Genomic DNA, 14,577 nt, shown 5'->3' with positions numbered 1-14,577 from the left:
TAATGTCAAACTCCTTTCCTAGAGCCTTCCTGGGGATTTGTTGCTCTGTGTAGGTGAAGGGAAACAGTTCATGCTTGTCATAGTGGAATATGGAAAATAAACACCTGGAGAATGAAGTCTGTTCAAGACTTTACAATACAACATCAAAGTACAGAGAAGGGAGGTCAATTGAATTGAAAGGAACAAAGGAAAGGGTAGCTTGCAAAAGTGGATAATAAATATTGACATGATTCTTGTATGGTTCAGTGTTGATACTTTTGTGTTTTCAGTTACAATAGCCCAAAATTAAGCCCCAAAAGTTGCTTATCCATCTTATTTTTTTTAAAATATTGGGAACGGAATAGGTTTATTTTTGTTAATTCCATCATATTGACATAATTATGCAGTTTTCCACCCAGGATGCAGACTGGGTGCCAAAATTGCACTAGCAACCTACGCTTAATGAGCAAGACTCGAATTACAAATTTAATGTAGCTTCTGATCCTCATGACTGAAGGCTGGGAGGGAACAAAATCTGGGTGTGCTGAATGTTCAGAAGTGGCAGGTTCTGAGCAGCATTTTTAGGTCTTAACTTTTTGATTGAAAACGATTTGAAAACCATTTGAACTCTTCTGTGTTCTCTGATAAACAACTACTGCTCTGTCCCTTTTGTTTCTCCTAACATGGCAAAATACTATGATCAGAATAACCTGGATTATGGAGCGTAGTTGGAATGGAAGACAGTGTTCACATGTAAAAACAAAGCAGCTGTATCCAGTTGGCTGAGAGACTTATGATGTCCAAGAAAAGAAATATAAACACAAGAGCAGATCACTGCTCAGATTTAGAGCTGCTACCCTGCCTGTTAGCCATCCAATGGATACTCCATTTACTTTCATTTAAAGAGATTACATAACCAAGTGTTGGACTGACTCATTGCAGTGCTGTTGTGAGTTAAGCATACATAACAGTGGGCTACATGGATAAATAATCTGACTTGGTATAAACCAGCTTCCTGTTTTCAAATATTTTAATATACCTATGAAATTATTTGTATACTGCATTCCAAGTACAGATCATGATGTTCTCAGGCACGGGATCCTAAATCTTTCAGTGTGTGCAATATTCTTGTTAAACCTATAGTGCATATATTCTATTATTATAGATGTGTGGTTGTCCCCATTACTAAGACAGAACCATTCAATAATCACAGTAATGCAGACTATGGATTCAAAAATATCTTCTGCTTGGCTCTGTAACTAAAAGCAAAGATGGGCAGAGAGATAGCCAGAGAAACAATGAAGTATCAAGCTTTTATTTTTCTTGAAAAGTGTTCATATGAGACATTTTCTTTAAAACAGCAGCAAGCAGAACATACAAGTTGAAGAAAAAGTGGCAGCGCAGGTAACTTGGTTTGGCTAATGCCCACATGTGTACAAGATGTACACCTGCTGTCAGAGCACCCTGGTATGTTTTATTTTTTTAAGTGTATAGTAAGGCAGTGGTTTTTCAATCAGTCATCTCTATTTATAGTGTTTAAATATATATATGTATATATAGTTTTAATCACAATTTTGAAGCTTTACATGCAAATCAAAATAAAATATACAACGGAAAAATGTTACAGCCATTCCCCCCCCCCCATCTCCATAGAGAGGAACCATCTAAAGAGGAACAAATGCACCAATAACCACATTTTTTAAAAAAAGGTGGGAGAGGAAATAGAAATACAACTTCAAGACAGGCATTGTTAGGATGATATGTTGAGTAAAGATGCCAGAAATTTGAATGTGGTTCCATTGAAAGGAAAGGGGGAAAGCATGGGTGGTGTTGAGCAGATGCTTTCAGTTAGTCACACCATTTTACTCTATTCTAAGCAGCTCCACATCAAAAATTAGAGTAGCATTTGGTGGGATGACTCCAGGATGTCCTGTGGTTCCATATGCCATGTCAGGTGTACAGGTTAGCTTTGCTCTTTGTCCCAGGCTCATCTGGCATATAGGATTGTAGCAAAGAGAAACAACAGAAAACATCAGAAAATATGACCTCAATAGTTCAACATGAGCCTAGTTTTTAAGGGTTCTCCTGCACACATTATAATTGTTACCTTCAAAACAAATAATGGGTCAAAGATACTGAGTCCTAACAGCGCAAGAAGAATATGGGAATCAAAAATAGTGCAATGAGAAAGGATATTTGGGAATGTTTGCCTACAGTGGTAATGATGTGGCAACACTGTAGTAATGTAATGGTTTGTTGAAATGATGCAGCTGTTATTATAGCTTGCTGATATAAACATTTACTTGCTGGCACAAGAATTTGACTTGGAATGCCAAGAAAGATTGTGTCTCCAATTGCTGCGCTTGCATGAAACATATTCACTGTATTAACATTTAATTCCCAATGCAACAAGCCACTAGGTGGAGCAAGCAGATAGTTGACAGAGGCAAGGAATTAATTAACCTTCATGAGGTTTGGATATTGTGGGAATGGTGCATGCTTGAAGATGGAGCTGTTGGGAGAGGGTGAAACTAATTTGCAAGTAAATATGATTGTGCTATGCACTGGCAATATATGAAAACTGCATCATAGGTTATTTTACTATTAATTGTCAGAAACCTGTTGGGTGGTTACAACTGGATAACCTAGGACCATTACTGTTCTGTATTCACAAGCCCTCTGTAGCCCCTAGGGACTGTGAAATCTCCATTAACTGGGAAGTAGCTGCAGCAATTGATGAGGGTCTGTTCTTGTCAATTGGGAAGCAGCTTATTGATGGTCCTTGTGTGAGCAATCTCCAGCATGAGAGGGAATTGTCACACTGGAGATTGATCACAGGATGCTGCTTCCCAACTGCCAGGGGAACAGACCCCTGTCTATCGCAGTGGCTGTTTCCCAGTAAGTGGGAACTGGGGAGGATTGGGATGGGATTCATTGTATCTACCACCGTTGTTAACTGCCCTTGACCAATGGTGACCCCATGGATTAGACATCTCCAAGACTCCCTGTCCTCCATTGTTCTGCTTTGGTCCTGTACACTCATATCCATGATCTCCTTTAAAAAATCCATCTATCTAGCATGTGGCCTTCCTCTCTTTCTACTTCATCTTTCCTAGCATTATTGTTTTTCCCTGTGAGTCTTCCATCTATAAATCCACAAAGGGTTCCAACCATTATCACTTTGAAAAAGGAAACAGCAGTCCAAGGAAGTGAAAAGAGACTGTGTTTAGCATGGAAGATGTTTTTTACTTCCCAAGATTATGACATAGAGATTACAAAAAGGTGCCTGCACATCTATTTACGTTATTTTGAGCACAGCACACAATGTTTTCAGTAAATTTACTCTAGGTATGGCTATATCTGGATCTGACCCTACAAATTTATATTCTTTTCTTCATCATCCACTATGTTGTTATCCATTCATTATCATACTTGCTGTTGTGGAAATATACAATATACCTGTGCAGCTCCCTCCTCAAATCCTTTAATGACTTCTTGTCTACCAATCTTGAACCTGAAGGGCTTGTTTCGATCTCTGGAGGAATCAAACTTCTTTCCATTTTGTAACATCCCTGTCAAGACAACACAAGCAATTCATGTTCCAGTCAAATCTGCTGTTATTTTCTGGGATGGCAACAAACTAAAGAAGGCTTACTAAGGGCTCAAACATCACTAGGAGGCAGGTACTGCTATTCTTTAAAGGTCAAGTAGGAAACCATCATAGATCAAGGGTCCTAGTTAACTTCAGTAACTTGTTACTCCAGTGGTGATGGTAAGGCCTAAAAACTGAGTTTGGAAATTTTACTTTTTGGCCTACTTCCAGAATTTCCCAGCCAACATGACCTGTGGGAGTTCTCTAAGTTATAACCCCCAAACTATCTTTTCCAAGTTCTTCCCAGAACCTCTACTGAGCCTTGAACCATTTAATAGTGGGCACTGTAGAAAGCAGGTATTCACAATTTCATTTTTTCTTCTTCTGTGACTTGCCTGACGCTCTGTTGCAAGACACTTCCTGCTGAACTATAATAGGACTGCATTGATCCTGCAAATCCCAGACTATGAATGGGTGACAAATTTCTTGCAATTACGTAACCGTCCCAGCAATGCTGTTGCCTGCTAAGACCCCAGAGAGTCATCCAGACACATTGGCAACTAGGGCAGCCTTCACAAGGCTATCCAGTTACAGACCAACAAGTTGCTCTTTATATATTTAAGGGAAACGATGACACAAGCAAGCAAGTAAATAAATAGATAAATTAATAAAGAAATGCCCCCAATGTCAAAGAAATATGTTCAAATGGGAGTGTACTTTTGGTTTGTCATTTACTTATTTGGAAGTAAAATTGTATCCACTTTTCTGGATACAAAAGTATCTTCTCCACTTGACCCAGATCCACTGCAAATCAAGAAGATTTAATTGAGTCATAACTAACTTCAGTTCCTGTGGCTCTAAGTGATGCATCATCCATCATCCACCACTATTCACTATGCTGTCTAGGATTGGATGTCAAAAAACACCTGTACTGCAAACGTTGTCAACCCAAAGAGATCAGGACAATAATTAAATCTGGTTTTGCTCTCTGTCCAAGTAACGATTGATATGGACTACATTATACTGAGACTGGGCCAAGATCACACTGGACCAACGCCACTCTATACAGTAATTCCATGAAGAACAGGAAGTACTTTATGAAGAGTTTTAGACTGCAGACATATGACCCTAGTTACCAGACCATTGTCCTTATTTGATAGAGTAAGAAACTCAAATGTATCTATATGATTTTACTCTTCAGTTACCCTACTGCTGCCTTGAGAGATTTTTGTCTTATACTTATCAGCAACTAGCTTTGCAAACCTATGTCAGGGTAATTGCTGCCAACCTTTTATTACCTAAAACACATAAAATACATAAATGATCTACATAAGCAAATAAATAAAATACCTAAACAGTATATAACGTATAAAAACTAAAATTCCATCCCTCAACTAAAATACAACTATCATTAAACATTAAACAAAATTACATAAACAGTTACATAAAATATATAAACGATTTACATAGGCAAATAAATAAAATACCTAAACAAAACATAATATATACAACTAAAATTCCATCCCTCATCCCTTAACTACAATACAGTCGTCATTGTATAATGCAGTAATTGTTGCTGATACGTATTTAAATGGTAGTAAATTCCACAACTTTGCCTATTGTATTTCAGAAATTTTAGTATTCATTTCCTCACCACTTTCAATCCTGTCACATGACATTTTTATGAGATTTATATAAGAAAATTTCTCTTGTAGGAGTGCAATGATCTCATTTTGCCTCCCCCTGTAGCAATACCTCTGCTCAAATCCTCTGTTCAACCTGAAACCACCCAAAGCTGCTTTACCTAATTTTTTAAAAGCCCTTGCGAACTAGAGCTGCAACCTGAGGCATGCACTCCAAGGAAAGGTTATTCTGTTGAACTCCCAACTGGCCATGGCTCAATGCTATGGAATTCTGGGATTTGTAGTTTGCAACAGTGGCATCACTGAGGTTGGCATCACCTAGTATGGGTCCTGTAAAGGGCTGCGGAGGTGGGACCGGCCCTCTCTCCCTCCCTCCACGTTGCTTGCCTACCCTCCCAGACAGCTGGCCACCACCTGGCCAGAATGCTGCAACGCCTGGATGGCCTGTTCAGAGTCTGGCACGGCTGTTCGCCCAGCAGCCGTGCCAGACTCCAAATGCAATGCACCACTTCCCATTATTTCTGCAGTGCAGATTAGACCAAAGAGTGTAGTAACACCACAGTAGTTCTGAGCATTTTGTCTCTATTCTGGGTACCCATGCTACCAAGCAGAAGAAGCTGTCCATTTCTGATTTTTCCATCCAGAACTTTCATTTTCCTGCAAATCCTGACTAGTCCTCCTCCATGCAACTGAATACACTGTACCTTTTGGTTTTGGGACAGACGATTTTGCCACCTGCTATAAATAGCTCTCACTGTGAGCCAATCAGGATTTTTTACAGCCCAATATGGTTTCAGCTTCAGACATGCTTGTCATCTCCAGCACAGGCCGGCACTAACGGGTGCCGTTTTTGTTTTTGTTTTTTTTTGTTTTTTTGCAAGACTAGCAAGTAAAATGCTCCTCCTCATGTCCTCTTTTGATCCATACAGCATGCAGGGACTTAACATTGTGGCTGCAGCACTGACTGCTTAGTTGGCACCATTTGCTGCAGAGATGTCAGTCTGTGGGATAGTGTCTCTGGAATGAACATTACAATTGGTCTGTGAGACGTCTCAGTCCTGGAAGGATATGTGATCAAATTTGTTGGGGGCACTTTCAGAACAGAATGGTAAAAAAAAATACACCCAGTATTTCAAATTATGTATAGTCACTGCTTTTTGTGCACCGATGTCACTTGCCCTTGGGCCTCGGAGAGGGGATGCATTAGCTTCTTCCTTTTGTCTGAGTGTTCATAAATGTGCAAATATAATCAGTAAACATAATGCGTAAAATATTTTCTCTTAACCCTACATCCAGCAAAAAAAAAGAAAAAAGGAGAAGGCATAAAAAGGAAGCGGGGAAAAATCACAGGAAAGGGGGTTGCAAATACCATGCAAAGAGCAACTTTCTTCACTTTTACATCCCAAGCAAGTGGCACAGGTAAAGTAGAGCAGACAGGTCTTCCTCTGTAACATTCCTGTGTTCAGCCGCAGAAACAACTCAGATCTGCCTCCCACAGTTGATAATCCTTACTTTAGCTGTGTGGATTACATGTCTTTATTTAATTTTTAAAAATATATTCCATCTATTCTATACTATTTAATCTAAGTTAGCTCCCCGTCCCCAAAAGACAGTAATAAATGAATCCAGATGTAGAGTAGGGAGGTGATGGTCAGATGAAGCCCTCACAGATAGTACACATTAAGAAGAGAGGCTGTCCATTCAGTTCATGTGAAAAATGGTCCTACATATTTACTATCTTCCCTATAAAAGGCATGGTCCTCACAGAGCTCAAAATGCCTTTTCTACACTATTCCTGTTGATCTTTAGACAAATTTTGTGGCAACACTTTTATTAGGCCAAACAAAAAGGCACAAAATTCTCTCTGCAAGCTTTTGAAACCACCCATTTCTTCAGCTGAAGTTGCAGGAGAAAAGAGGGGAGTGGCAAGGTGAGAGTCATGTAGTCTGCCTGTTTTCAAATGATATGGAAGGAAGTATAGCAGACTCCTATCGGTGGAGACTCCCCAGGCCACATTCCCAAGGGCCCTGGGTCACTGGGAAAAGCAAAACTAGTAAAAGAGCAACACACTGACTTTCCATTTGAAGTTTGATGTTGTTGCTGTATGCTTTCCAGTCATTTCCGATTTATGGTGATTTTAAGACGAATATGTCCAGGGGTTTTCTTGGCAAGTTTTGTTCAGAGGGTTTATCTTTGCCGGTGATGTAGAGTCAACTGATGTTAAAAAGTTGCTTCTATGACTCGACTGGACTTGCCTCAGCAATAAATGATGCACTGACTCAATTCAACTCATGATTGTATATTTTTAGCAACCAATGTGCTGGTGTCATCACTTTGAGTAGAGGCAAGACCTGCCCCCAAAGTGTGGGGCACATTTCTCAGAGGGAAACAGCAAATGCATTAGTCAACAGGCTTGGGGCAGAAGGATTCCTCTAAAGTTTTTGAAAATCTTTAAAAGGCTTCTCTGATGTGCAGCAGAGACAGTGCTTAATGTGTTTGCTGTTCCCTTCCAAGAAATCCGCCTCCTCGTTTCTTTTTCTTCTGTTAAAAGTTAGCTCCCAGACTAGAGATTTGACATGCAAGTATATTATAAGGACTTGAGACTTGAAGGTAAAGACTTGAGACTTGTCTCAAGACTTGGAGTAAACAAGTATTTTACATCACTGGCCTTTGTCTTCCTCTGATGCGGAGTACAGTATGACTTGCCCAAGGTCACCCAGTGAGTTTCCATGCCAGTGAGACTTGCACCCTGGTCTCCCAGGGTCCTATTTTTCTTGCACATACATAATAATGCTTGCTAGAACTTGAGTGCCAGTCATGTGCCCCTTCCCCATCTCTCTCCCTCCTTCCCTGCAGTCTCACGTCTTTTAGAAGTAATTGTAGTACTATCTAGGTTTTGTTGTTCTTATCCACCCTTGAGTCGATCTCGACCCATGGCAACCCTGTAGATGAGACGTCTCCAAGTCTCCCTATGGTCCACTGCTCTGCTCGGGTCCTGCAAACTCATACCCATGACCTCCTTAATAGGGTCCATCCATCTAGCATGTGGCCTTCCTCCCTCCACCTTTCTTAGCATTATTTTTTTTTCCGGTGAGTTGTGCATTCTCATGATGTGGCCAAAGTACAACAGCCTCAGTCCAGTCATCTTGGCATCCAGGGAGATTGCTGGTTTGATCTGCTCTAGAACCCATTTGTTTGACTTCTTGGCTGTCCGTGATAAAGACATACAACTCAGTACTCTTCTCCAGCACCACATCTCAAATGAATTAATTCTCTTCCTATCTGCTTTCTTAACTGTCCAGCTCTCACATCCATACTTGGTAATAGGGAAAACAATGGCTTGTATGATTCTAACTTTTGTGCTTAGTTGTATCCCTTTACATTTTAGGTTATTTTCTGGTTCTCTCATAGTGGTCCTCATCATTCTTAGTCTTCTTATGATTTCTTAACTGCAATTCCCACTCTGATCAATATTTGATCCCAGATATGAAAATGTTGAATAAGCCTGCCTTTGCACTTTCCTCCTTGATCTTCTTTAGTAGTTGTTCCGAGTCTGTGAGGTGTTTAGCTAGTATTATGGTGTCGTCTGCGTATCTTAGATTGTTGATATTCCTTCCTCCTATTTTCACTCCTCCTTCTTCTGTGTCCAAGCCTGCTTATTGTATAATATGTTCTGCATACAAGTTGAATAGATAGGGTGAGAAGATGCAGCCTTTTCTGACCCCTTTGCCATTTGGGAACTATTCTGTTTCTTTGTGTTCTGTCCTGACAGTAGCCTCTTGTACAGATTCCTTATCAGGGCTATCAGATGTGTTGGTACTCCCATATCTTTAAGGGCATTCCATAGTCTTTCATGATATATGCAGTCAAATGCGTTGCTACAGTCTATAAAGCACATGATGATTTTCCTTTGGAATTCCTTGGTGTGCTCCATTAGCCACTGTATGTTTGCAATGCGGTCCTAGTGCTTTCCTGAATCCTGCTTGCACCTCTGGGATTTCTGTCTTCATGTATGGTTGGAGTCTATGTTGCAGAATTTTGAGCATGATTTTGCTTGCATGAGAGATTAGAGGTATGGTCCTATAGTTGCTGCAGTCTTTTGTACCTCCTTTTCTATGGATGGGGATGTATATTGATCATTTCCAATCTGTTGGCCATCACTTTATTTTCCATATTTGTTGACATATGCTGGTTAGCACTGGTGTTAATTCTGTTAGTGTGGATTGAAGCAATTCAATTGGAATATCATCTGTTCCTAGTGATTTATTATTCCCATTTCTCTAATTGCAACTTCCACCTCTGTTTGTTGAATTTGGGGTTCATCTTCATATGACTCTTCAAGCCATATGTCATTCATTCTGTTATCCCTTTTAGGGATAGGTAGAGGGTAAGTAGCGGGCCTAAATAAGTAGGACTAGCCCCAGACAAGAAATGAACATCATTTGAGGGCTGGAGGACGAGGAATAAAACTGGCTGTCATCCCTGTCAGGGCTGGGCACTGAAGAGGCTACAGCAATTGCAAGCAGAGACTCAAGCAGGCTCCTCTAGTATCAGCTGTTCTGTCTCTGAATCAAGGGAAGAGGAAAGGAGAGAGAAGGGGCAGGGCGTAGGGGAGATTGCAAGAAAACGAAGGGAGCAAGCACAGCTCAAACCACTTGCTGAGCTCTGCATGATCTGGCTTCAAAAGGCAGGGGAAGCCTGAAGAGAGTAACCACAAACTAGGCCCCTTGCTGAGCTCCATATGCTGTCAGGAACAGAGCCTCCAGAGAGTCACCAGCAGCCACCCAGCAAGAGGCTGCTATACAAACAATTTAAAGAGATTTTGAAATTGAGATCTCCTCACCTTTGAAGTCAGTAGCATGCAGAGTCCACCAAGGCAGCATGCATTCCCTTTCTTTTCTCTCTGTCGCCCCTCTGCTGCTCCTTCTTGTTTGAGAATGATTTTGCTTGCATGAGAGATTAGAGCTATGGTCCTATAGTTGTTTCTTACTTTGGTATTCCAGTCACCTATGATTTCTGAACGCAGCCACAATTATTTGTTAAGGTATCTAATAGATAGATAGATAGATAGATAGATAGATAGATAGATAGATAGATAGATAGAACCAAGTGTACACCAAGAGACCCAAAGGCAATTATTTATCCCAACTAGACTAGAACCACTGAATCAATGGAACTTACATAAATGTTGCCTTGCCAAATTTCCCCTTTATTATAGTGTATCCCTATTGGGACTAACAACTAAATTCAGTTTGCAAAACTACTGAAACTATAATTTCTTAAAATTCTCTGAATGAAATGCCACTTTTAAAACAGTCTTTCTATTTACTTACTGCACTTTCAGACTACCCAAGAACTAAAGGTTTTACTACATTATCTAAACTATATTTATGATCAGCACATACAATAGTTACCCTTTTGGACTACAAACTCCAGAAAGACATAGCCAGCATGGCCACATGGATAGTGACTATGCTGGTCAGGGATTCTGGAAGTTTTAGTCTGATGAGTAAGGGGCTGTACATACAGCCCTGAAGGGGTGGCATGCAGCTGCCCCTTCTTCAGCCAGATTGGGGCCGTGGCAACCTCACGTCACAGCCCCGATCCGGTCTCTACAGGGCGCAAAAGGGAGCTGAAAAAGTCATTCGGATGCAGCATCGGAGGTGCATCATGATGTTGTGCGCTGTATGGAGTGGTGTACAGTGTCAGAGCACCCTGGGGGAGTGGAGTCAGGCATGCATCATCTAGACGCTGTGCCCCGACTCTGCCCCCAGGCCGGCCTTTGAGGCTGGTCTGGATAGCTCCTGTTTACAACCTTATCTTATGATGTTATCTAAAAGTCTGCATGTACTGGTTAAAGCAGCCTCTTGGAGCACAAACTCCCCTGTTCTAGGGTAAAAACAGCGAAGGTCCAGAGACACACCTCAGACAACTAAATGAGTGTGGTATGCAAAACCCTTGGAATATCATTGCTAAGTTAGGACTGACTTGTTCGGCATTTAACAAGCAGCAGCACCAAGCTGCTGGCCAGAGTGATCTCCTTTCTGCAGCTACAGAACCCAAACCCAGGCATGATGCACTGTAATTTTTTTAAAAAAAAAATACTGCTGGAACACTTTATTATGGTGACCACTGCAAGATTATGATGATGAAATGCTAAAGTGCATTATTTGGTAGATGAGCTCTTTGACAGAAAAGCCAAACTCCTTCAGCCAAGAATAAAACACCCCAAACATCCTAGAAACTAATTGAAAAGAAAAACCAAATTAATAATGAAAAGTGTACAATATACTGTCTAATATACTGTCATCTAATATGTCGGGGAGGCCATCTTTCTCTGGCCACTGGATGGTTGCAGACAGTAGAAAGAGAAGCCATCTTTGTCTGGTCACTGAAAGCTCCTACACTTTGTTTAACAGCAGGGATTTAGTGGGTAGTGGGATGCTCCTTCTCAGTGCCTGGAAAATTTCATGGATTTTCCTGTGAATCCTCCAGTAAGCATGGCCAATAGATATGAGGTCTAAGAGATTGTAATAACTGTAGTCCAAAAAAGTAACGTTCCCAAATCCAGATCTTTCTCACTTTGCTTGAGGCAATTGGGTCTAGATGCTATACTCTGTAATCAAAGCTACATTAACATTAATTAATCCAATAGCATCAACAATCCACCAAATCTTGATAGTTTTATTGGGTCAACCAAAATGCACAATATACATGTTGCAAGCTTTTGAAGCTCTACTGGCTTTGTCATCAGCAAAAGTGTTAAAAACCATACTGGGGGGGGGGGGGGGGTTTGAAGATGTTAGTTATAGGCCTGCATTTTGCCGTTTTTGTTTTTAGTTCAGATGTTATGGAGGGGTATCTCTTGCAGGCTGGTACCTCCTACTTCTGGCCATGTGGTTGCTGGGAGACTTCCAAAGTCCAGGAAATTTAACATCTATTAATGATGTTTATTGATCATCCCTTGTCCCAAAGCTTCTGCTTGACTATGGCAAGCATAGCTAATGTTCTCAACCACATAAATGAAGATATACATTACTAATATCCAGATAGATTAACATCTTCCTGGCTTGTTCTCCGTGAAAATTATTTTACGAGAAATGTTGTCAGACAATGAAGTTTGTTGTTCATACTTAATGGACAACTCAGCACTCCAACAGCTGCATGTAATGATCCCATCTGAGGAACTAGTTACCGTATATGGCTATACCGTATATGGTATAGGCTCTACCAGAAGGTGAACACAGGAATATAGATTAGTGAAGTAGCAAGAGTAAGTGTGGCTTATATACTAATATATTATAGCATCATGTGGTCACTCTGTAATAAAGTAACTGGCAGTACAGACCGCCCCAAAATGGTGGGCTGGAGTTGCCTGCTTTAACTGTGGAAGGATGCCGCAGCCGCCAAACTGTGCGGCATCCCTCCACAGTAAAAAGAACCCGTTTTTTCCCGGGTTCTTTTTGTGGTGTGTTGCGTACATCACAAGTGTGCCATCGGCGCACTCATGACACACACAACACAGAGCGACATGCACATGCTATGCGTCATCATGGCAGCACCCATGTGGACAGGATGCCGCCGCCGCCAATAAGGACTAAGGTTCTGGAGCTGCCACCATATAGACTAGGGTTCTTGAGCGTGCAGTTGCCACATGCTCTGGAACCCTAGTTTTGGTGCTGGCCACTTTTGGCTGGTGTATCTCAGGCCTAAGATTCCCTCAGAGATGTGTAAAGTCTATACTGTATGATGGAGTGAGGAATGTTTTTTGGCCTAGGGGCCAAATTCAAATTCAGGAAGGATCTTGGGGCCACATAACAACAGTGCACAGGACAAGAAGCATTGGCCAAAATGAAGCAGACAGAATTCTATTCAGTTCTTACCCATCTGGACATTTTCCCACCAAACATACAAAGCACAGCTCATTCCATGCCTATCTCCACAGGAGTAAAACTCAGTGTTGCAGCACTGCTGCCGGCCATACACAAGTGATATCTATTTGTGGCATTTCATTATTGGACTTTATCACACAGACAAAAAAGACAAGAGTATAGCGGGATTTAACACAATTCACACGGGAAAATCCATGAATAACAAGTGGCATTAGAATTCCTATTTATTCACACGATAATGTGGGATAATTGTGATATCGTGCAATGTCATGTGAAAATCTTTGCACTATTGCGCAACACTGACAGGAGCATCCCACTATACTCCTGTCTTTTCTGTCCATGTGATAAAGTCCTTACTTATGTTTAAGTGCTCTCTTATTTTTGATCACTGATCACATGTAAGAGCATTTGATCACTGGTCACAAGTAGTGGGGGCTGTATTCACCTGGATGTTCCTCAGCTGTGACTCTGTCATACTGAACATGCTCAGTGACTTTAGCCAGCCACCATCTCGTAGCTCATTGCCAATCTCTTTCTGCAATAAATTAACAAAGCTGCTCTAAGTACAACTAAGATCACATATGGAAAGTATTATGAAAAACTGTTTTTATTTTGTGGTTGTTTCATTACATTTCATTATATTTGTGTGTGTCTTGTTTCATTTGTGAACATCCGAGTGAGATTTGTCAATTGCTTGGCATGAACATATAGGCAATAAAACTCAAATAAATGCAATATAAATATAGAAAATATTATTCATTTATCACTGAATCCTGCTTCTGGAGTGCTTCAGATATGCCATGCAACCTTTGTGACAGTTTGCCTCCATGTGATCTTTATTTTCATTTTTGTGGTTGTGAGCAGCTGCTGCTTGGTCAGTTATTTATCAGTCTAAGAGATTCCCATATGCGGAGGAGGCTAGTACAGTGCCAAATGAGACACAGGGCCTGTGTTGTTATTTTCTTTTCTATCTTTTCAATTTCTGAACCAATTCAAAGGTTATGGATTAGCTGAATTAACTTCCTAGCTTTGTTAAAACTTTGGACGTGTATCCATCCATACTACCATCCATATACCAAATATACACCTGACACATGTTTATAATTTCCTTTACCCCTACAAATAACCATGCTATACTGAGGTAGCTTGGTCATTTGTGGGTGGGTAAAAGATTAATAAAAGTTGAGTAGCTATGCTATGGAAACATTTTGACCAACAGACATAATTCTCTCCAGGGCTAAAACCTGGGATATTAGTCCTGCTGCTTTACAGTGCTGATTGGCTGTCATCACTGATGTCAAAATCCTTTTCTCCACTCCCTCAGCAAAGCATTAAAGATTTATTTTACAATAAAATAAGCATGTAGTGTTATGTGATTCCACACACAGCACATGTTAACACCCCAGTTTCAAACAAAGAACAGTTCTTCCTCAGCTCTTTGCACACTCTTACCTCCCAAAACCCTTATCAT

At 40.7% G+C, this 14,577-nt stretch overlaps 1 protein-coding gene across 4 annotated transcripts in view; it reads right to left on the bottom strand.

The window, feature by feature from the left end:
* Positions 1–1,278: 1,278 nt before the first annotated feature.
* The window catches only part of LOC149305242 (peptidyl-prolyl cis-trans isomerase FKBP1B), a 26,795-nt gene continuing 13,496 nt past the window's right edge, over positions 1,279–14,577 (bottom strand). For 2 of the 4 annotated variants that reach the window (XM_089477926.1, XM_089477928.1), the window contains exons 3-4: positions 3,439–3,551; positions 1,279–1,970 (exon numbers count right to left, since the gene is read on the bottom strand). In XM_089477926.1, the coding sequence (XP_089334052.1) occupies positions 1,842–1,970; positions 3,439–3,551 (242 nt within the window). In that variant the 3' untranslated portion in view covers positions 1,279–1,841. Of the gene's footprint in view, positions 1,971–3,438; positions 3,552–10,057; positions 10,231–14,577 lie in introns of those variants that run through there. The other 2 variants (XM_089477927.1, XM_089477925.1) reach the window with 2 other exon arrangements.

The sequence above is a fragment of the Sceloporus occidentalis genome, unplaced genomic scaffold, assembly GCF_023333645.1.
Source record: "Sceloporus occidentalis isolate IW3139 unplaced genomic scaffold, rSceOcc1.0.p SCAF_12, whole genome shotgun sequence".
In the NCBI taxonomy this organism is placed as follows: domain Eukaryota; kingdom Metazoa; phylum Chordata; class Lepidosauria; order Squamata; family Phrynosomatidae; genus Sceloporus; species Sceloporus occidentalis.
This window is presented reverse-complemented; position numbering and strand designations above follow the sequence as displayed.